This window comes from Pseudomyrmex gracilis, unplaced genomic scaffold (assembly GCF_002006095.1).
Source record: "Pseudomyrmex gracilis isolate BER0280 unplaced genomic scaffold, ASM200609v1 scaffold_130, whole genome shotgun sequence".
Classification (NCBI taxonomy): Eukaryota; Metazoa; Arthropoda; class Insecta; order Hymenoptera; family Formicidae; genus Pseudomyrmex; species Pseudomyrmex gracilis.
Window position 1 is genome coordinate 385,328 of NW_018020714.1, and position 21,651 is coordinate 406,978.

Sequence of the window (21,651 nt, forward strand, 5' to 3'; positions counted from 1 at the left end):
ATAAAATATCCTAGTTTTTATTTCCAGCATGTTTTGTTAATTTTTAAGAATCACATAATTTAATGTTACTAGTGTTATTATTATTCATCGTTTTCAATTTTCAAAAAGTATTCTGTTGAATTTACATTATTTGTTAACTTATATTATTAGTACAGATATGTGATATATATATTGTACATCACATTATCACGCCCCGAGCTGTCTGTTTACGCAATATCCTGAGAACTTCTCTGTTTTCGTCAGCGACCTTCCGTCTTGCTGACATGTTGTATATAAAGATCTATATCATCGCTTTGAACTTAACGTTTCTGAATCATTCTGTACTGTGCCACGATCGGAGCAACACGTCTTTTCTTCCTGAAACATACGAATATCTGTGTTATATGTATATGAGTATTTTCATTCACCACTGTAAGTACATTACACATACACACGTATGTACACGTTTTACTTATATGTTCATTCCCGCTTCTTGAAATGATTTTTAAATGTTGTAAGTTCGTTACGAAAGACGTGCGCAATGAAGTTTCAATTAAAACATGATATAATTTTAAATTACATTATCCTTTTAAGTTTTAATTACATTAAAACAATTTTTTGAACCGAATTAACCGAGTAATTTTACAAAATTTTGTTTTTAAATGTTAGTTTCAAAGAAGATAATTTGTCTCTATATTTAGTTGAACTTATTCTACATTTAGTTCTCTTTTAGATAACAATAATCTCTAGCTTACTTGATATTTTTGTGAAAAGTTGTTTCTTCATTCTAAATAGTTTTCTTGTTTCTAAACGATCAATATCTGGTTTAGGTGATAACGACTTTTTTCGATTAAAAACTTTAACGCACATGTGTAAATAGTTTTATAATTTTATACAATAATTTCATACACATAATTTCAAGTTATTTTTCTGTTTGCAGATGCCTCATAATGCGGGCTCGTTGTTTATGTCCAGCTTCTTACTTTCTTTTCTTCTTAAAGGTAGAATAGAGAATTTTTGTGTATTAAAAAACCACCGAAAGATAAAGCTTCAAGTTTTAACATCTTTTAAAACACACTTATGTCTTTTGTTTCTTTTTCTCACATCGATTTTAAGACATTCAAGCCCAACTGTTTGCCTAATTGCAATGTTTAGTCGCTTTGTATTTTTTATTATTGACATGTGAAACAAAACTCTCTTATTTTTACAATTAGATACGTCGCTCTATGTAGCTACGCTACAAGAAGAATCCAATGCCGGTGCTTTTGAATGCGTGAACACCAAAGTTGTGTCGTATTTGACCGTATGCGATGGAAAAGACGACTGTGGCGATAATTCGGATGAAACAAATTGCACCGTGAGTATTGTGCTGTATTTGATATATAAAAAAAAATAAAAATTACTCTTTGCAATCGCGACGCAACGACCGAAGATTTCGCGAGAGCGTCTTTCACGCCTCGCGGATCTTTCAGTTTCTATTTTTGTCTTTTTTGTTTTTTAAACGACAAATATCGAGTATGTAATTTTTTGGTGCTTTCAGTATACCATGACCTCGAAGCTTCTTCCTCTCCACTGTTCGTACACAAATATAACTTATATGTGCAAACACGCGAATACGTGTATACCACAGGAAAAATTTTGCGACTCAGTAGAAGATTGTCCGGACGGAAGCGACGAATACAAAGATTGCACGCACGATGTAAGTGTGTATCTAATACTTGTTCCGCGTTCTGTTATTAGATATGCCCGTTATTAGATATGTTTCGTTATTAAATATGTAGCGATGTTCTCATACTACTTTTTCAACAGTTACAGTGTAACAATAAATATAAGTGCAATGACGGACATTGCATACGAAAGAACTGGGTTTGCGACGGCATAAGAGATTGTCCCGACGGTTCCGACGAGTTATGTGGTAATTTGTTTTATCGTTAAGAATAATAAGACACGTCAATATTTTACACGCTTTGTCACTTAAGTGCCATTCTTAATGTTTTTTTCGTGCGTTAGAGATTTCGAAAAGATCCGCAAAACAATGTATACCTGCAAATAATATGTATTTGTGTCAAAACAAACGATGCATCTTTCTTGACATGGTGTGCGATAACGTGGATGATTGCGGAGACCTTTCGGACGAAGGTGGTAATTGTAAGTATATCACGCGTCTCGTATTTTTATAATTGTTATCTCTTTAAATTACGGATTTAAAGCGCAGGGCACGTGTCGTAGAAGTTTCGCGCGCGTTGGTTTGTAACGTTTACAATTATTTCGCTTTCAGGTAAATCATCGTGTTCGAATAATTGCGAGCATAAATGTAAGAGTACGCCTACAAAATCTGTGTGCACCTGTCCGACAGGTTTCAAATTGAGCAATGAAACTTCATGCGAAGGTAAATCCACAACGACGCGACAGCGATGATGACAGTTCGTCGATATCTGTTTCGCTTAATATACGATTCTGTTTTTCTTTTTCGTTTACAGATATCAACGAATGCGAGACTTTCGGAATATGCGATCAGTTGTGCGAGAACACGAAAGGGTCGTACAAATGTTCCTGCAAACAAGATTACAGATTGCAGAGTGACAAGAAAACCTGTCATGCAGCAGGTAAACTTATGATTTTGCGAACCGCGCTACGGCGTCTGTGATATCCCGTCTAAATCATCGAAATTTTACTGAATCATTCTTTTGTTTTTTTTTTTTTTTTTGTCGAATTTAGGTAGCGGTGAAGCTATACTGTACTTCACAGATATAAAACAAATTCGCGGAATATTTCTGAAATCGAGAGAAAATTTTTTAGAGCACGAAATACAACGTAGTCGTTTTATCACGAGCATGGCTATGAACAAAGATTATATATATTGGAGTAATAAACGGATCATCTACTTAAGTGACTCGAAAACAGTTCATGATGTAAAAATGGTTACAATAGGTAAGCACGATGAGATACACGCGCAAAAACAATTATTTTTATATATAAACACTCGCATCTCTTTTTTTTCATTCGCACTCTTGCAACAAAAAGCGTTCACTTTTTACAAGTTGAACAAAAATTATAAGTAATTTTTTTTACTATAAATAAATTTAAAAAAACAATACTACAATTGTGTGAAAAATCTTTTATCGTATAATTTGTCTTTCTTTTTAAAAAAAAGGCCTGAAAAATATACAAAGCATGGCTGCGGATTGGATTACGGGCAATTTATATATCGCAGATTGGTATTTTGTCGCGGTTTGCACTTATAATGGCTCTTATTGCAAAGAATTATTGACTATCACAAATGGACAACCAATAGCACTAGCTCTATCACCACCCAACGGGTAATATTCTTAACAAGTCTTGTTCAACTTCGACCGATAAATAATAATCTTGTAAATACATAGTTTCACATATCTTATCGATTGATTTTTATCCACATTAATTATTAATTGATATATCCGTATTGGATATTAGATTAATTTGCATAACTTTTTCTTATAGAACATTTTTTACTATATACCAAACTCGCATTTTAGCAGAATAAACTGTGTGTTTAATAAAATTCTATATTTATACAGAATAATGTTTGTGAGTTGCACGGTTCATCAATACCAGATAGCATTATCCACATTCATAATAAAGGCGGATATGGATGGAACGAATAGCAAGCCATTCGTTATTTCAGACGTAGGATATTCTGCTGAGATAACCGTTGATCACGGAACAGATCGAGTATATTGGGTTGATACGAAATTATTTAAGATCGAGTCTATACGTTTAGACGGCACCGATCGAAGAGTCAGTGTCTTTGTCTCTCAAGTAACTTATAAGTTACTTCCAAACGCGAGTAAAGTTTTGAACAAAATTTTCTCACAATGTGTAATTGTCAACAGGTGTTGAAAGAAAACTTGTTGGCGGGTCCAGTTTCCATAAGTGTTTTCGAAAATTACGTATACTGGAGTAGTAACTTAACTCAAGACATAGAATATTGTAATAAGTTTAACGGGAAAGACTGGAAGACGTTATATCGCGCAAACGATCTACCTCGTAACCTTTATATTTCTCATTTAGCTGCAAAACCTAAGGTAGGCGGCATACTTGCTTTTTTCTTTTATTACAAAAATTATCGTTTGCGTTCTTTAATTTCAGATACAAAATCCATGTGAGCAACATCCGTGTCCCGAGTTGTGTCTGTTGAATTCGAATAAGAACTACACATGCGATTGTACTTCTCAGAAAAAATTTGTCGGCAACATGTGTTTAGGTAAATTATATTTAAATCAATCCATAACAAATCATGAAGAAATTTGTCACTTTATTAGGCACATATTAGTTACATATTATTGAAATATATATATATATATATATATATTACACGACGTCACTTTCGAGAAATCGTTATTCTCAGATAAAATATCATTTCAGAATCGACGGAAGTGGAAAATGTGATTGCCATCTGTGAGGAACACTTCGTACATTATTATAACGGAATGATAGGAGAAGAAAACATAATTTCTATGGATGACTTTGCGCTGATCAAGGAAGCAACTTGCGACCCACTAACTGGTAATGACAGAATCGTTATTTTACAAAAGCCACTTGTAACGTTTTGTTCAACTTCCATGTTTTAATTTCTTTTTGCGCAATTGAAATTTACACAGGTAACATAATTGCGTTCGACAATTCTTTCTTGAAAATCATTTGTTACAATCCTCATACTGGCAATATTACTGATTTATTGCCGTTCAAGGGCTTAATACAAGGAATGACAGTTGATCATATCGGTAATAATTTAATAATATCTCACGAAGAAAAGCGCACTATTGAGGTGATCAGCATGACAACTTGGAAGAAAACGGTCTTTTACTTTAAGGATATTCCCAAGTCTGTTGCGGTAGTGCCTGAACTAGGGTAATAGGCGTATTTTTTAATATCATTTATAATTGTCAGAGTTTCGTCAAGAGACAACCAAGTTGTTAACGTACAATCTATGTAAATACATTAATGTGTAATATTTTTTTTTTGTAGCTGGATGTTCGTGGTTTTCACGATGCGGAACGACGGTTCCTATAATAGTTCTTATATAGAAAGAGTGCGTATAAACAATATCTACATGAGAACGAGATTTATATCCGGAGGTTTCGTGGGTGACCATCGGATATCATTGTTCTACGACAGATACACAAGTAGACTTTTTGTGGGCGACTATTTGTTCGGTCGTATCTCATCGTACAGCGTTAAAGGTTCGCACTTTAGCTCTCGCAAACTTTAAGTTTTTCATTTTTGTCAACTGATCTCGATACATCGGCGAAGTAATGAAAATTACATCGCACTTTGTGAACAAAAATATATATATATTTGCAAACGTACTTACTTACATAAATAAGGAGTGTGCCTGAATATTGTAAACATACCAAGCATTTTGGAAACTTTTAGAAATCATCCATAGCAACATAGGAAATTATTATTATGTTGGACCTGAGAGATTGATAAGCATTGCTGTCACCAAAGATAAAGTTTACTGGACCGAAAAGAATGCAAATGAGTTATACTGGACATGGAAAAGTAACGTAATAACATCGTCGCATTCTATTCTTAAGAATGTCGCGCTTAGTGAGTTTGATATTATCACAACAGAATCATATCTGCAGATGAGAATACAACAGGGGAAATAAAAAAAAAACGACTCAGCAAAATAAATTATTTTCAGTATTACCTGTAAGACGGTTATTACCGCTCGTGACTGTTCAGTTCCAAATTCAAGATATCTCCAAAATCGGTTGTCGCGACAATAATGGTAATTGTTCACACGTGTGCTTGCCTACTTCAATTAGCACATATGTAAGTATGCAAATGATGACGCGATAATAACGCGTCGTAAGCATCTTCTGCACGACGCATCTACTCGTCTAATGCATTTATTTTTTCTTTTTTTTTTTTTTTGTAATTGCTGTCAGATTTGCGCTTGTCCACCTGGAATGATGCTAAGCGCAAACAACCATACGTGTGAGATACTATCCATATGTCGGGATGGTGAAGTTAAATGCATCGAGCACAATATTTGCATAAAGCACGAACAATGGTGTGTTTCAACAGCATTCATTTTTTTGTCTATACATTTGATTTACTCCATCGATGAGTAAAACTAGTGCATTCTGTACTATTAATTATTACACATTCACCAACAATATTGATACATTTGCGAATTTATTAAAATCTACAATTAAATCTTGTATCTATTCTCTTTCTTCGTATTATTAAAACTGAGGAAAATTTGTTTCTAATAATATGATTTATCGTGTGTGATATATGACATTTGCGGGATCGTGGATTTTGTTTGCAGGTGCAACGGCGTCCCGGATTGTCCGAGTAATGAAGACGAGGCGCACAATTGCGAGCAAAGCGACAACACTTGCGCGCACGGTCAGTTTAAGTGCAAGAACGGCGAATGCGTAAGCTTGAAGAGTCGTTGCAACTCCCAATTTGATTGTCATGATAAGTCGGATGAAGAGGACTGTGTCTTTCCAAAGAAGTGCCGGCATAGTAATTGAATATCAGTGAACAAATACAATTGTTTTTTCCTTTTTGTTTTTCGAAAAATCGAAGATATAACGTCACGTACTTTAATTTTCAGACCAATTTCGATGCATGGACGACAGCAAGTGCATACCTGAAATATTCGTATGCAACGGCCGGGAAGACTGTGACGATGTCTCCGATGAGGCAGGTTGTGGTGATAAAACTTGTTCTACGGACGAGTTTAGATGTAAATCCGGACAGTGTATTCGAAAAGTATGGGAATGCGACAGCGAGGTGAGTGATTGCGCGCTGTGAAATTATACTTAAACTTACGAACACGTAATATTTTGCTCTTGCATCACAAAAAAATTAATTTTTTTTATTTCTCGTCTTGCAAGTGCTATTCTAACAAACGCAAAACACAAATATGTTTTAAAAAACTGAATTCTCAACGTTTAGAATGAATTTTCTTTACTCGCGGTAACAAATACTACGTGTCGCGTCCTATGTAATCTTGTATAATTTTAGGCGGATTGCCAGGACGAATCAGACGAACATGATGATTGCACCTCTCCGACAAAATGCGCGGAAAAGAAAATGTTCTTCTGCGCCAACGGTCATTGCATATCCCAATTAATGAGGTGTAACGACATGGACGATTGCGGCGATAACACCGACGAAATGTTTTGTACTAACCAGACGTATACTCGTCACACCGATAACGAGTGCTACCTCGATGAATATCAGTGCAACAACACCAATATATGTATATCACGAGTTGTATTGTAAGAATAGACTTTTGTTTTTCATACATATGTATACAGAACACCCAAGTTAACAAACTTATATAAAGAGAGAAAGAGACTGATTTATCAACTGATAAAAAAAATATTATATAACATATTATTGTATATATGTAATATTGTATATATATTTATATGATATACAATATATAATAATTTATATAAAATATAAAATATAATAGCCTCGTATAAACAGTGCAGTTTGTTTTCTGCTTTTTTTTTGCAGATGCGATGGCGTTAGAAACTGTCCGCAAGGCGATGACGAAAACAGTTGCACGAAGTGCTACGCAGATGAATTCACCTGTCGCAACGGAGAGTGCATTGAGAAAGAGTTCGCATGCGACGGCGAAGCCGATTGCATGGATGGATCGGATGAAGAGAACTGCTTCGGCAATGGCGGTAACGTAACATCCGAATGTGAAGAATACGCGTGTTCTGACGGCGTTTGTATACAGTTCGTACAAGTGTGCGACAATCTGGCGCACTGCCACGACGGTAGTGATGAAAACGGAGGATGCGGTACGTATAGCGATAAAAAAAGTGGTTTTGTTTTACGTTTCACGTTATTAAAGCTATTTCTTTCAAAAATAAAAGAAACACGGAGAGAATTCTAAAAAATCAAGCTTTTGATTTTAGAATTCTCTTCGTGTTTCTTTATTGCTATATCTTCGCATATCGAAAGAAGACGCGCAGAATGTTTTCGCGGGATGCATTTGTACCTATGTTTCTTTTGACAGCAAACGCCTGCACGTTGCTCGGCAATGTTACCTGCGAACACACATGTTACAAAGCGCCGAACGGCGGGATTTGCCGTTGTAACAAAGGATACTACTTAGCTAACGACAAAATGTCCTGCACAGACATAAACGAGTGCGATCACAACGTTTGTCAGCAGACTTGCCACAACACTGTAGGCTCCTATGATTGCTCGTGCTATGATGGTTACACCCTTCGTCCTGACAATCTTGGTTGCAGAGCTCTCGGTAAATGATCTTAATGTTAATAAAAAAATCTTTGTACGGAAATACATATTTATAAAGCAACGAAATATTCATTTAGGATCGCCAATGAAATATATCTTCGCCACTTCTACCGGTATCAAGAAGCTGTCGATAAGTTTCGCCTTCGTTGACATGCTCCACGAGGACACGACTGTGTCACGAGTCGACGTGAACGATATCACCGGCAATATTTACTGGACTAGCGGTTAGTCTGCACCCACATCTTACATGTCAATCTAAAATATAGCGTTTATTGAAACGTCACAGAGATCGTCTAGAAATAATTTAAAAACAAAGATTTATACATATAGAAACGTGTCTTTCATAAACCTCGAATCGACTGTTGAATAAATATTAAAAACAAATAATAATAATAATTACAGACTATTATAATACTATCAACAAACTCGACGTTACAACTAAAACCATCTTTACCATTGAGGATTTTTATCCAATATCGCTCGCGGTCGATTCAATTTCTGACAATGTCTACGTCAGTAACGGAAATAATATTAAGGTACATTTTTGAATATTTAATGTGTACAAATTTATTGTTATATCGATTATCTCACGTCATTTAAATGCCGCTGTCCGTCCTCAAAAGAGTCTAACCAAACGTGAAAAGTCGTCGAGCAAATTCAAAAATCAAAATTTTCTTATTCCTAACATATTGTATGAAGTAATATTAAATCTCGACATAAAAAACAACTGCGATTATTAATTAATTAATTATTATATAATTAAGGTATGCAACATTGAGCAAAAGAAATGTGTGACACTGATAAGAACAAAAAAGGGCGAGAGAATAGTAAAAGTCTTAGTCGACGGGCACAACAGGTATCTCTCTTTTTTTGTTTTTTTACTTTGCTCTTATTTCTACTGAAATCAACATTTGATTGAAAACATTTATAGAAATCTATATTGGATTGCGCACAAAGGCGTGAGTGAAATATTACGATCGGATATGATGGGAAACAATAAAAAGATCATTGTCCAAGACACAGGCATTGCGAATGCGCTAGCGATTGATTTTACAAAATCAAGATTGTACTGGTTGAGAATTTCGCAGAAGATAATTGAATCATCCGATTTGGATGGACATAACCGCAAAACGCTCTTATTTCTTAAGGTATCGTTATTCCAACCGATATTTCACAAGCAAATTCTTAAATGAAAACTAAATATCGTTTGTTTTCTGAGAAAAAATATGTTCTGGGTTTTAGGAACCTATCTTTGAGATGCATATTTTTGAAAACGAGTTGTATTCGTTCTTGAATGGCTACATGACAAGATGCAAATTGTACGGCAACAAAGCGTGTCATCATATTCGCATAGAGGCGACCAAAGACGGAAATGATTTCGTCATCGAACATATTTCTAAACTTCCATATAACTCGGTGATGACGTCTCTTGGTAAGAAATAAAAAAAATATACATCCATATATATTGTAAACGTGCATCCAGTGCAAGTTTATTTTTAAAATCAATATTGAAATGTGCATGCTTGTTCGACAGGTGAGAATCCTTGCAAGAAGCTGAATTGCACTTTTATGTGTGTTGTGAAAACTCACCCCACATGCATTTGCGAAGATGGCACATCGGTAGAAGTCAATGAATCCTGCACAGGTAGCAAAGAAAAGAGAAAGAAGACGGATGACTACAGAGGCATTATTGTCCTATCAATATTAGGCGCAATGCTTGTTACAGGTCTACTTTATTATTGTTATCGAAAAAAATTGTTAAACTGCTGGAGAAGAATTAAAACCGATAATACGTATGTTTTGCATTTTTTTTTTTTTTTAGCTCGCTATATGCGGTAAGAGATTTTTTTTCAAACGATACTATTTACGTGTTATTTATATTTCAGAGTGCTTTCCTTCCGTAATCTATTGTACGATCAAAATACGGACGGTCTGTTCGATTCAGCCGAAACTGTTGCAATTTCAAGTGTATCTTCAAACTCGAGTCTGAAAAACTGTACAGACAAATTTTCTAAAAAGCACGAGTATGTAAATCCTCTTACCAGTGAAGTACTACAGCCACGAGTAAGTAATAACATCGTATAAGTGCAACGCACATGAATATAACGTCATTTTTTTTTTTTCAACTGTATCATATGTGTGTTTTGCATTTCTTAAAAAACTTTTAACATGTAGTACAAATTCTATATATAAAGTGACACAATTGTCGCAAATGATCAAAACAATCAACAAAATCAAGTGATTATTTAGATCAATTCATTTAGAACGAATTTTGTTATAAATTATCATAGATTTAAATATGTTCTCTTGTAGCCTAGAAGAAAATGCACAAAAACAGAACGAACAGAATCAATGGACTCGGAAGAGACTGAAGAAATGAGCAAAACTCATATCTTAATTAATATCGAGCAATAATATGATCATAATTTTACTTATGTGCAAGTTTTTGGGCTAACAATTTAGTATAGATAGATAGATAGATAAGCTAAAAGCAGGGGGCTTGTGAGTGCCTTTTGTCACCTAGATCTATAAGATCCTCTGCAACTCCCGCCAGTAGTTTATCGTCCAGGCTGTTTTAGCCCGGCATTTGCTGCCAGGCTACACAGGTGGCCGATATTGTGTATTTTCAGGTCTTCGGGGTCCACGAACATGGAGCCCAGAGATCTGAACCTCTTGAGTACTAGAGACGGGTAGCGACACAGTATGTGCACGCTGTCCTCCCTTTCCTCACCGCAAAATCTACACCTACTCTCCTTGACTAGGCCTAAATTGAATAAATGTGCCCTGAAGGCCCAGTGCCCTGTGAGAAGACCGATACACAATCTTTGTTTGTACCCATAGTCAGTAGTTCCTTTGTCCTACCTGGCAATGGCTGTGTCATCAGGACCTTGGCCTGGCGGCAGCTCTTCAGTTTCACCCAAGCAGTCCTGTGCTCCCGTTTCAGCCAGTCCTTGATGTGGTTTTTCCCTATTGCAAAAGGGACTCCAACTCTCTGACAGGCTGGTTCCTCTAAGGTACCCAGTTTTGCCAGACTGTCAGCCATCTCGTTGCCTTGAATACCTTGGTGGCCAGGTACCCAGACTAGCGTGATGCTGTTTCGCTCACCCAAACTATTTAGAGCTTGCATACAATCCCAGACCACTGAGGATTCAGTGGTGGTCTTAGCAAGAGCTCCTATGGCTGCTTTACTATCTGAATAGATATTGATCCTCCTCTTTTTTGTTTCTTTTGATAGTAGGAGTCTTGCACATTCCAAACAATTTAGTATACGTTTAATCATTTTTTCTCTAGATAAATATTTGCGACATCCGAGTTATATTCATACAATCGCTCGATATTCAGAGATCAGTATGAGGCACAGTGGCAGAATCTGTTATTATTTTTACGTATTGTTCGAAGACTCTAACTCGAACTAATTTTTGACCAGATATCGTTTTGAAGTTACCAGTTTTGAATGCCTTTATTTATTCTCTCGCGCGAAACAAACCAATTTGCGCAAATCACAATATTTTTTGCCTATTTCTCTCTTGAATCTGACAACTGTAACGATAAGCACTGATAGATACGTATTAAACAAAAAATTTTACGAATCTTTAAATCCGTAAGATTTGACAAAATCAAAATGTGAACACTTTTGATACACAGAATGTTATATGACATCTATTAAATACTTTCGTAACACTGTTATGTAAAATTATTGTGTCTAAAGATCGAGTCGTGATCTTGAATTATTTGGTCGCATGCACGACGTGCTTAATTATGTTCGATTTAGAGATTAAATTTTACCAATATATCTGTGATCCGCGACAGGATTTAGTTTCCAATAATTGTTCTCCTACATACAAGATTCAGTAATTGATACACATGGGAGGCGACTGATTTTTTTGAAAAAATATAAATAAAACACGTAGGATAAAATTTTTTCGAGATTTGTCTCAAGATTTAGTTCTTGAGAAACTCAATTTTGAAAAGTAAAAAACTTATACACATCATATGTATTTCGATAGCAGTTATTTTAATCACTTTAAAGCAATACATATTCCTGTATTTAATAGAACAAGTTAAAATTATAAAGTTATTAATATCTACAATAAAATGATTAATAAAACATATAATAAAATAATATATTAATAAACTAATATAATTACTATACAAATTTTAATTAACAATTTTACAGTTATGTACACAGCGCGTCACTGAATAGCGGAATAGGCGCGGGGATCGGAGGGCAAGCGGGGCGTACAATTCGTACGGCGCTTGTTGGTGAGCAACCGCTCCGCTTGCCCTCCGATCCCACGCCTATTCCGCGATTCAATGACGCGCTGTGTACATACAATATAAATTTTAAAATCTTTTATTAAATAGTTTATTTTACTTTTTTAATTGCTATACTAATTGTTATCGAAATACGTGTAATAATAGAAAGATTATTAAAAGTCTATTAAATGTTACAACAAATAAACGCAATATTAAATGTCAGCAATTATTTTGAAGACTACGTTTTGATTCATGTCATTTCAAAAGGAATCAGTCCTTTCCCGATTGTACTACGATTACTAAGCCGTTCTGTATAGTTTACGAGTATTCAAAATTAATTTAAAATAAAAATACATATATTTCAAATTTTACACGTGCTTTTGGTATGTTTGCTGTAAGCATCAGTTTATCTTTGTTCTATATTTAAAGAGTAAGACGAACTGACATTTAAAGCGCGTAAACATTCAAACGCACTCTCCATCATACGCTTCGGTAAATTTTCTAGTTTATTTGTTTATGCTTAATAAATCTGCGAGAAAATATACTGATTAAATAAATAGTTAAAAACTATAAATTTACTCTCTATAGCACACGCTTTACTGTGTCAGATTTTTCCAAGTTTTCCAGCAAGAAAATAGCAGCGTTGCAAAAACAAAATAATTCGGGATTTTTTGACTTGATTTTTAATTAAGAAATACTATTTTGCTTTGAATATGTGCTTATTATAAAACAAATAAAATATATTATATATGTATATAGGTTTAAATATGTGCAATATTTGCTATATATAAAAATATATTTATTCTCGCAGTTAATTATTTGTACATATATTGTTTTAAATTTGTATAGCGCTGTGTGTGCAGTTAAAATATTTATATTGTACATATTTATTCTTGTCAACACACGTGTTAGTTCTCTCATATATATTAGTATGTTGCGAAAAAAATTAGTGTTATTTTTAATATAAATATAATTGTATCTAAAATTATTGTATACAATAAGTTATTTTATCTTCTATAAAAAAAGAGAACAACAATTTACGATTACGATAAAAATCATTCTTTTCCAAAAAAATAAAGTTATAAAAAATATGAAAATTAACAATAAACAATGGTGTGAACAGAATATTTCACGAACGCGCACACATTCGTTCAAATTATTTTTTTTCCCATTTGTGTATACTATTTTATTTATTGTTCTCTATATATTAAACTTTGTATTTCTTAGCTAATTAGATAAGGACTATCAAGAGCACCGATACCTGCTACTATTCCGCCTTCATCTTCGCTCGATAATTTGGTTCTTAAAACATGTCCGACTTGATCATTGGAAATTATCTCCTTGCTAGTCCTAATAAACAAGAACACATGACGCGATAATATATCAATGTTCAGATAATGTTATCTATTTTCTTTGTCAGTGCAAAAAAGATATAATCGCCAAGTGCAAGTCATCTCGTCTACATGCTCACCCCACTATCACTCCATATACGCCAAGTTCTGTTATAACATCCGACAGATCGAGAGTATTTTTTAATTCTGGTTCTTCAGCAGCACGTATCAGATAATTTTTTTGCAGAGGGGGATAAATGCGATCCATAAGAATCCACGCTGTTCTTTCCTTTAAGTCCTTCATCGAGTTTAACCACTTGCTTATACCCTCGTTATATATATTATTCCCGCCTCCTTCTCTTTGCGGCTTTAAAACGTATCTTTTTGGTTCCTTTGTACCCATTTCCACTGTCTTTTCCCCATCGTTATTCTGTTAGTGAAACACAAAGTGAATCAGTTACAGAACAAAAGTTAAGAGTCAAAAGTTAAATGCTATAATCTAAGTAACGAATAAGCAAACAACTCTTACAAAGTCTAATGTGTATAATCCAGTAAATATTTCTTGTACTTTAGCAACAGAGACCTCGTCTTTTAGAAATCTTCGCAGTACATTAGACTGAGCCAAAGACTGCTGTACCTATAAAATAAAATAAACTTTAACATCAAGATATATTTTAAATCCGTTTCAAAATTAAGTATGTGTGGTTATAGTTTATTACATTAAATAGTCATTATACGCAATAATTGAAGTTTAAAATACATACTTTTTTAGTACCTGCTAAATGATATTGTACTGATGGACATTTTATTGCTCGGGAAGTTTCTATTAACAATCTAACATCCCATTCTTTTTGTGTAGGATAAGCTTCCAGTTCATAACCAGAGCGATAATAAACTACAGCCACTACCATATTTGCACTAAAATGATTAGAGTGGTTGGTATTTTACTGTGTTTAGATATTTATATCGTGTGTATATCAATATATTCATTAAGATTTTTAAAACTCTTATTTTTTATACGAAATAAAAAACTTGCAATCGCTGAACTTACACAATTAATTCCTTATTTGAACCCAGTCGTATTTCTTCTGACGCCAAACTCGTTAAACTTCTCCTAATAATTCTAATATTTGGATGTAATTGCCGAATTTGAAATTCAAGTAATCTTTGATCAGATATATTGTAAGTCACATCTTCAACAATGAACATTATAACAGCCCTGAAACAAAAATTGTATTTATCAACATTATTATACATATCCTTGGTAAAAAATGTACAATAAAATCTATTACATTATTTAACTTACTCTGTATCCTCATATAGTTTCCATGCAAGTGCCAATCCGTTGCAAAATCCATCAAGTGGATTGTTATCTGGAATCTTAGATATATCGAATACAGCATATGATTGGTGAAATAAGACAATTCAATTATATTTCTTGAAGATCTATAACAAATAATTAACTCACGTGTTCTAGAGCTTCCTTCATGTATCCTAATTCTCCTAATATATATCTAAAATGTAAGTTTACTGATAAGATATATAAACTACATAACATGTTACAGAAAGAGATAATCTGACTTTTTATTATCAAAGAACCCACTTATGATATTGGGATATAGTACCAGCCAAGGTGGCAAAGCTAGTTGCCACTGTGTTTATTTCAACTTGTTTTATTTTGCAGCCATCGTGTAATAAATAATCTGATCTTAATAATCCAAGACTTATGCTCTGTATAATACAAATTTCTGATGAATATTTTATATTTTTATTGTAATGTTCAATCTTGCCACCAAAACTGCTGTGCAAGTTGTTACTATTTTAATGCCTATTCTTAAATGTTCAACACAAACCTGACTGAAACCTTGTTTGCAGACATTCTCGTATATGTGAAACAATTTGGCTGTAAACGGGTCAACTTCTACTGTGCTAAGTAAATATACCATGTTAGTAAGTTGAAGAGATAACACACGCATACGTATTGACTGCAGTAATAATACCTTCTTAAAGTATCTCTAAGAAATTCTTCATCGTGAGCAACCTTGTGAATAAGTGTGTTCAGTAAAGTCTGTACATTTTTTACAGTTAAAAAGGGCTTCTCCGGAAAAGTTGACGGCAACAGAGTAAAAGGTAGCACTCGAACATGGTCCTTGCTAAAATTCTTTCTGGATCGCATTGATATTCCTAAATGACGTAAAACACATGTTGTACATATTTTTTGCGTTATCAATTTCTGCAAAGATTCCGCGCGTGTCAGATTTAAATATCCTTATGTCCTTGGGATATTTAAATCTATGATACACAGTAGAGTCACCTGTTAGAGTTGTTTCTTCATTAGTCGCACGTTGGAAAGTCTCGAGGAATTGATCAATCACGTTGATCGGTTGACTGATTTGACCACATTGTGATTAGTCAATTCTACGAGAAGTTTGCGTTTATGACTTGCGACTAATGAAGAGAACAATTCTTACGCACGTATGTACATCACGTGCTCGATTACCGTAGACGTAACTCTTGTGATGATTAGTACATTTTATATCAGAATGAAATGTTACCGTGCATAAGCGCCCAGTCTTTTGCTTTATCCACACTTTCTCTCAACACTTCGTCCGAAAGAGGAAGCTTGATACAAGCGTTTAATCGAGAATAACTCATGATCGCGCGAATCGAATGAAAATTATTACACGACGTGACACTCTCTCGACCACGTCCGCGAATGCGAACAATGTTCAAACTTCATCGAAAGCGGAGAGAGTGCTCCTGTCTTCGAGCGCCGCGATGTTCACGCTCATGAACTACATAAAGAAATTCCGTAAAGAAAAAAAACTTTATTTGGTTCCGTTCCGTGCTACATGCACATGTGCATCATTTCGAGAATCGCAAAGCAGAGATCGCTATAATGAACGATTGATATATTTATAACAAATTGTTTCCCAGAAGAATAACTTTTGAAATTAATATTGTTTAACTTTTTTGAACAAAGAATATATTGTTTACTTCTTGACGAAAAAAAAATATATTTTATTATTCTAAAGAATAATATTTTGATCATATTTCATTAAAACGACAATGCAAAACAGTATTGATTTTCTCCCACAGTGATAAGATATCTGTAGCTTTTTTGTGTGAAAATTATGTTTTTTTATACATCTGGTTTCCTAACAATTCTATAATTGGAAGTTCAAGAGTTTATCGCGCGCTCAAACACAATCTTATAAATTTTGAAGTCATAAATTTTTAATTTCTTGTTTTTTTTTTTTTTTTATATTTGCAGAAGAGAGACGAACTCTTTTCTGTTAATTATGTCGTATGTAATTGTAATGCACGCATAATGTGTAAATGACTGACGGACTTTTCGACATAATTGTTACGTATTCGCAATCTGCCGCTCGTGTCGGTCGTTGTCGTGATGCTTCGAACTCGGCGCTATAGACGTGTATCGATTACAAATGGAGAACTGCTAATTTAATATCGGGATCGAACGCGGAGCTGTTATAGTTCCGTGTTGTATCCGCATGTTGTGTTTCAGTAATGTCGAGAAGAGACCGTCGACCGCACGTACGTATATTTCTTCCTTGCGCGTGATTGTTTGTTTTCAAAAAACAACATGTGGAGCCACGTATTGATTTCGATCGTCGTTCTACTGACGTCCTTGCTTTATCATTATCACTTCAGCGAGCCGGCCAGTATTATCGATCGTCCCGAAACGCATTACGACTACATAATAGGTGAGTTTTTATTCTCTTTTTCTGTTTCTTCTGTTGTGAATATGAATATATTCAATCGCACGCAATTTCAATGCTCTTCCTCGTTCTCTCATACAAGTTACGTTACCATCGATTTTTCATCAGAGAGGATTTGCGCGCGTCTCAGCAATGACAAATTACATTGCATCAGATTGACAGACACAGGCTATATATTTTTTCTCCAAATAAATAGAAGACATTACGAATGTTTCGAAAAATATTGTATTTAAATTGTTACGATTTGGCCGATATACCTTTAAATATGAAAATGACAAATGTTCTTATACAAGCACAAGAAGTAAATAAAGAGAAGTATTTCTCTCTAAGTGCGATTGTCAACAATCGAACAATAAAAATTCAACTTCTTTCGTGTCGTTGCGAAATTTAAGTTGGCGCTGGTACATCTGGCTGCGTGATCGCGTCGCGGCTTTCAGAAATATCGAACGTCACCGTTCTGCTGGTGGAAGCGGGTGGACACTTCGGATGGCTGTCTACCATGCCGCTCTTGGCACCGATGATGCAAGGCACCGATGTCGATTGGGCTTATAAAACGGAGTCGCAACTCTTCTCGTCCCGAGGACATCGCCGCTACGTAATATATTGCTTTATCTCTCGACAATACATTTTATCTTTTGCAATTATCTTTTGTTTACTTTTGTTGTACGCCGCGTGTACAACATTACACAAGAAACAGAGTTATGATAAATGATATTTGTATCGAGATTGATAAAAATTGCACACGCCTCTCATAAATTATTTTAATATAAAAGAAATGTGTGTTTTGTGTGTGTGTGTGTGTGTGAAACTTTGCGTGAATTTTTCGTCACGCAACAATCGCGTTTGTCAATCGTGTTTTTTTCAGAAGCAAAATTGGCCCAGAGGAAAAGGATTAGGCGGAAGTGGACAGCTCAATTATCTCGTTCACTCCTTCGGAAAGTCCGAGGACTACAAGGGATGGCCGAAAGGCTGGTCGCATGCTGACTTGCTCCCCTACTTTCAAAGAGTGTCCGATAGCATGAACGTTATCCCGATGCCGGAAGAAGAATATCTGACGAAGGCCTTCGTTCTGGCCGAGGAATCCTTGAAATTGGATAACGTGTCCCTGCGAAAAGCGATGTACACCGCGAAAAAAGGTTCCAGATGGAGCACGCATCACGCTTATCTGCAGAAGGCTTGGAATCGCGAGAACTTGCACATCCTGACGAACACGCTCGTCGCCAAAGTAAAGTAGTCCGCACTTTTGTAACTTTAATTGTTAATATTTTACTTTAATATTTATTTATATAGCTCTTGATAATTAATTTAAATTTAAAAAATTTTAATTTTAATTTGTTTTCAAAAGCAAATCTTATTTATCTATTTCCTAAATGCATATTATTGACAAATATAAATCTTTATCTTTTTCGGAATGTGTGGGTTATAGATACTCTTCGAGAACAAAAACATTGACGGCGTCAGAGTCATATATAAAAACGGCTCTGTTGGGAAAATTCGCGTGAGGAAAGAGATGATTCTTTGCGCGGGAACTGTCAACACGCCGCAGTTACTTATGATTTCCGGTATAGGACCTGTCAGCGAACTGGAAAAACATAAGGTAATAAATACGAGAATATCAAATATCACACACGTGAATTTTGTGCGAAACAATACATTCGATTGTTTCCAGATAGCCGCGGTGCATGATCTTCCGGGTGTAGGTAGGAATTTATTCGATCATCTGAACGTGCCCATTTACGTGAATCTGAGAGAGCGTGTCAGTATCACGCTCGTGAAACTGCAAACCTTGCTCGAGGTGTTCAATTATTTCGTCTTCGGAACCGGTAAATGGAAATAGCACGACGATCGCGGTCGCACGTTTTGTTTTTTTGTTCTGTTCACGACGTTCTATCACGACGCGCGATCGACGTTGTAATCTCGTCGTATGCCTCTTTCTCCATTGCATGTCGAAGGATGGTTGGCCACTAACGGCGTAATGGGATTGGGGCGTGCCAATAACAGCGGCATCCTTTTGTTCGGGGTGGCGTCCGCGGAGGAAAAGTTGCTGAAGGTCATTGCGAATTTCGAGACCGAGGTAGGGTATTATAGCGAATTACGTATGGATTATTTAGATAGTGGTATTTAGATTTTTTTCGGAGAAATTGTTTTCAACCGTAAGTCGTATATTAAACTTACGAAAATTTTTTGTAATCTCAATTACAATATTCTACGATCTCCTATGTATACTTGTAACAATTGTTAATTATAAAAATGTAATTTTGACGCTATGTCAATATTAAAACTCGAGAATATACTTACTCTTAGACGTACAGATCGCTATTTCCATCGTACAACGACAGCATGCACGAGGGATTCGTTTATCTGGTGTCGTGTCTGCAACCCAAAAGTCGCGGAAACGTAACGCTGAGATCGGTCAACATCCGCGACCCGCCGAAAATTAATCCCGCATATCTTCAGAATCCCGAAGACGTAATGTGCACCCAACAAGGTAAATGTGCTTTGTCCTCGTAAAAAACAAAAACAAATAATTCTTCTAATTTTATTGTTTTTGTTTTTTACGAGAAAGTACTTAAGATAATAATAATAATAATAACAATCACAATTACAAGGCATAAACCTCGCGCTGGAGACTCTCAATACGAAGCTCTTTCGCGAGTACGGCGCGAAGGTACACGTTCCCGATCTCGAGGAGTGTCGTCACTTGCAACAGGACTATCGAGACCCAGATTATTCGGAATGCGTCATAAGAATCGCAGGATTCACGGGTTACCATCCTTGCGGCACATGCAGAATCGGCACGGACGTCAATGCAGTTGTTGACGAGGAATTGAAGTAAAAAGAAAACAAAGCATTTTAGTTTCTCTTTTGTCTCCGTTCTTTTTTCATAATTAGAGTACTTTAGGAAAATAAGGTCAAACAAAAGGAAAGATGATAATAAAAAAACATACTTTCGCTTTCTCTAGGGTAAAGGGCGTTAGGGGATTAAGGATAATGGACGCCAGCGTAATGCCGTCTCCAATTTCCGGCACGCCAAACTCAGTCCTTGTCGCAATGGCCGAGCGCGTGTCAGATTTAATTCTGGATCGAACGTCAAACTGAGATCAAGTTCATTTATCATAGAAATTATGTGCGATTTGCTAGAAAAATTAATAATAACAATTCATTTGTATGATATTATTTACGATATCACTTTGTGCTAATTCATCATTTGAATGAGAAAAGAGGGCGAAAGGAAGAAGGATCGCAAATAAAAACTATCCATGGTGCTCCAAGTTTTTTGTAATTTATAATTAATGGTAAAGTTTTCTTTTGTTTTACAGTAATCGAACAGTTATTAATAGTCTAATTAAATTTCGATTAATTTTTATACAAACAAAAAGGGGTGAGTTACACACTCAACGGCATAGCCACGAATCCCTGCCACCCCGTCCGCGCTCGGAGTATAAAGAAAAAAGAAACATATTTTTTTTTTTTTTTTTTTTTTTTACACGCTCCCTCCTTAAAGAGGTTTTCTTTCACCCCAGTTCCCGTCCGGGATCGTCTACGATGGCAGAGTTTCGACATTCCTCCTATCCCATTTCCGCGTCTTAGCTTCTTTCTCTCACAAACATACACACATACATAAACACATATAAACACACACAAACACACACACGCACACACTCTCTCTTTCTCTCTTTCTTTCTCTCCCCCCCTCTTTCTTGCTCTTTCGCGTACATCCTCAACAAACATACACACATACATTCCGTCATTTCTCGTATTAACGCTGATTTTATTTCTCTTCATATCGATTTCGTGTTTGTCTCTCATCGCATCGATCGATTTTCTCTTTCCTCGCAACTTTTGTTCGTAGACACTCTCACACACACTCTCACACGCACACGTACATATATCTGTCGCATCTTATAAATAAAATATTTCGTGATTAACGCAAAATGTTGTTTCTTATTTTTCGAAAAAAAAAAAAAAAAAAAAAAAATAAAATTAATATGGAAAAATTCAATAACGTACCGTGTACTAAAAACAAATCTTATGCGGCGTCTCGCATCTATTTCTCG

General features: G+C 35.3%; 3 protein-coding genes across 5 annotated transcripts; 2 read left to right on the forward strand and 1 right to left on the reverse strand.

Moving 5' to 3' along the window:
* The first annotated feature begins 185 nt into the window (after positions 1 to 185).
* On the forward strand, positions 186 to 11,030 carry LOC109856674 (vitellogenin receptor). Its single transcript, XM_020432212.1, has 32 exons — positions 186 to 411; positions 920 to 980; positions 1,194 to 1,336; positions 1,520 to 1,678; positions 1,789 to 1,894; positions 1,990 to 2,127; positions 2,258 to 2,368; positions 2,460 to 2,585; positions 2,698 to 2,910; positions 3,134 to 3,299; positions 3,537 to 3,756; positions 3,852 to 4,043; positions 4,108 to 4,222; positions 4,384 to 4,524; positions 4,620 to 4,869; positions 4,987 to 5,201; positions 5,395 to 5,571; positions 5,669 to 5,799; positions 5,916 to 6,040; positions 6,302 to 6,501; positions 6,593 to 6,771; positions 7,006 to 7,262; positions 7,507 to 7,799; positions 8,018 to 8,263; positions 8,340 to 8,486; positions 8,665 to 8,798; positions 9,027 to 9,118; positions 9,194 to 9,410; positions 9,505 to 9,694; positions 9,797 to 10,055; positions 10,149 to 10,326; positions 10,576 to 11,030. Exons 2-32 carry the CDS (start codon positions 920 to 922, stop codon positions 10,675 to 10,677), a joined length of 5,283 nt encoding a protein of 1,760 aa, XP_020287801.1. The 5' UTR covers positions 186 to 411; the 3' UTR covers positions 10,678 to 11,030.
* A 2,305-nt stretch (positions 11,031 to 13,335) lies between these two features.
* On the reverse strand, positions 13,336 to 16,589 carry LOC109856668 (glutathione synthetase-like). 2 transcript variants are annotated; one of them, XM_020432201.1, is made up of 11 exons: positions 16,406 to 16,589; positions 15,851 to 16,034; positions 15,704 to 15,779; positions 15,454 to 15,581; positions 15,319 to 15,364; positions 15,157 to 15,230; positions 14,902 to 15,069; positions 14,615 to 14,768; positions 14,380 to 14,487; positions 13,991 to 14,280; positions 13,336 to 13,869 (listed from the first exon to the last, which is right to left on the reverse strand). In XM_020432201.1, the coding sequence occupies exons 1-11, from the start codon at positions 16,503 to 16,505 to the stop codon at positions 13,743 to 13,745; spliced, it is 1,455 nt and encodes a 484-aa protein (XP_020287790.1). In that variant the 5' UTR covers positions 16,506 to 16,589; the 3' UTR covers positions 13,336 to 13,742. The 2 variants fall into 2 exon arrangements, with proteins under 2 accessions (XP_020287790.1, XP_020287791.1); XM_020432202.1 differs by lacking the exon at positions 16,406 to 16,589 and adding an exon at positions 16,165 to 16,366.
* A 565-nt stretch (positions 16,590 to 17,154) lies between these two features.
* On the forward strand, positions 17,155 to 21,524 carry LOC109856662 (neither inactivation nor afterpotential protein G-like). 2 transcript variants are annotated; one of them, XM_020432189.1, is made up of 10 exons: positions 17,155 to 17,408; positions 17,526 to 17,578; positions 18,031 to 18,188; positions 18,459 to 18,818; positions 19,020 to 19,190; positions 19,263 to 19,416; positions 19,546 to 19,667; positions 19,898 to 20,081; positions 20,203 to 20,425; positions 20,557 to 21,524. In XM_020432189.1, exons 3-10 carry the CDS (start codon positions 18,093 to 18,095, stop codon positions 20,690 to 20,692), a joined length of 1,446 nt encoding a protein of 481 aa, XP_020287778.1. In that variant the 5' UTR covers positions 17,155 to 17,408; positions 17,526 to 17,578; positions 18,031 to 18,092; the 3' UTR covers positions 20,693 to 21,524. The 2 variants fall into 2 exon arrangements, with proteins under 2 accessions (XP_020287778.1, XP_020287777.1); XM_020432188.1 differs by having other exon boundaries at positions 17,155 to 17,578; positions 17,986 to 18,188.
* The last annotated feature ends 127 nt before the right edge of the window (positions 21,525 to 21,651 follow it).

Bases quoted from the DNA above. Each gene is read 5' to 3' on its own strand.
- LOC109856668 (XM_020432201.1), bottom strand. From the start codon at position 16,505: ATGAGTTATTCTCGATTAAACGCTTGTATCAAGCTTCCTCTTTCGGAC. The intron at 15,582-15,703 runs GTTTGTGTTGAA...TGTATTATACAG, and splicing joins GCAAACAAGGTTTCAGTCAG to AGCATAAGTCTTGGATTATT. The intron at 15,365-15,453 runs GTGGGTTCTTTG...CTTACATTTTAG, and splicing joins ACTATATCCCAATATCATAA to ATATATATTAGGAGAATTAG.
- LOC109856662 (XM_020432188.1), top strand. From the start codon at position 17,458: ATGTGGAGCCACGTATTGATTTCGATCGTCGTTCTACTGACGTCCTTG. The intron at 17,579-17,985 runs GTGAGTTTTTAT...GCGAAATTTAAG, and splicing joins GCATTACGACTACATAATAG to TTGGCGCTGGTACATCTGGC. The intron at 19,668-19,897 runs GTAGGGTATTAT...ACTTACTCTTAG, and splicing joins TTGCGAATTTCGAGACCGAG to ACGTACAGATCGCTATTTCC.
- LOC109856674 (XM_020432212.1), top strand. From the start codon at position 920: ATGCCTCATAATGCGGGCTCGTTGTTTATGTCCAGCTTCTTACTTTCT. The intron at 3,300-3,536 runs GTAATATTCTTA...ATATTTATACAG, and splicing joins GCTCTATCACCACCCAACGG to AATAATGTTTGTGAGTTGCA. The intron at 4,044-4,107 runs GTAGGCGGCATA...CTTTAATTTCAG, and splicing joins ATTTAGCTGCAAAACCTAAG to ATACAAAATCCATGTGAGCA.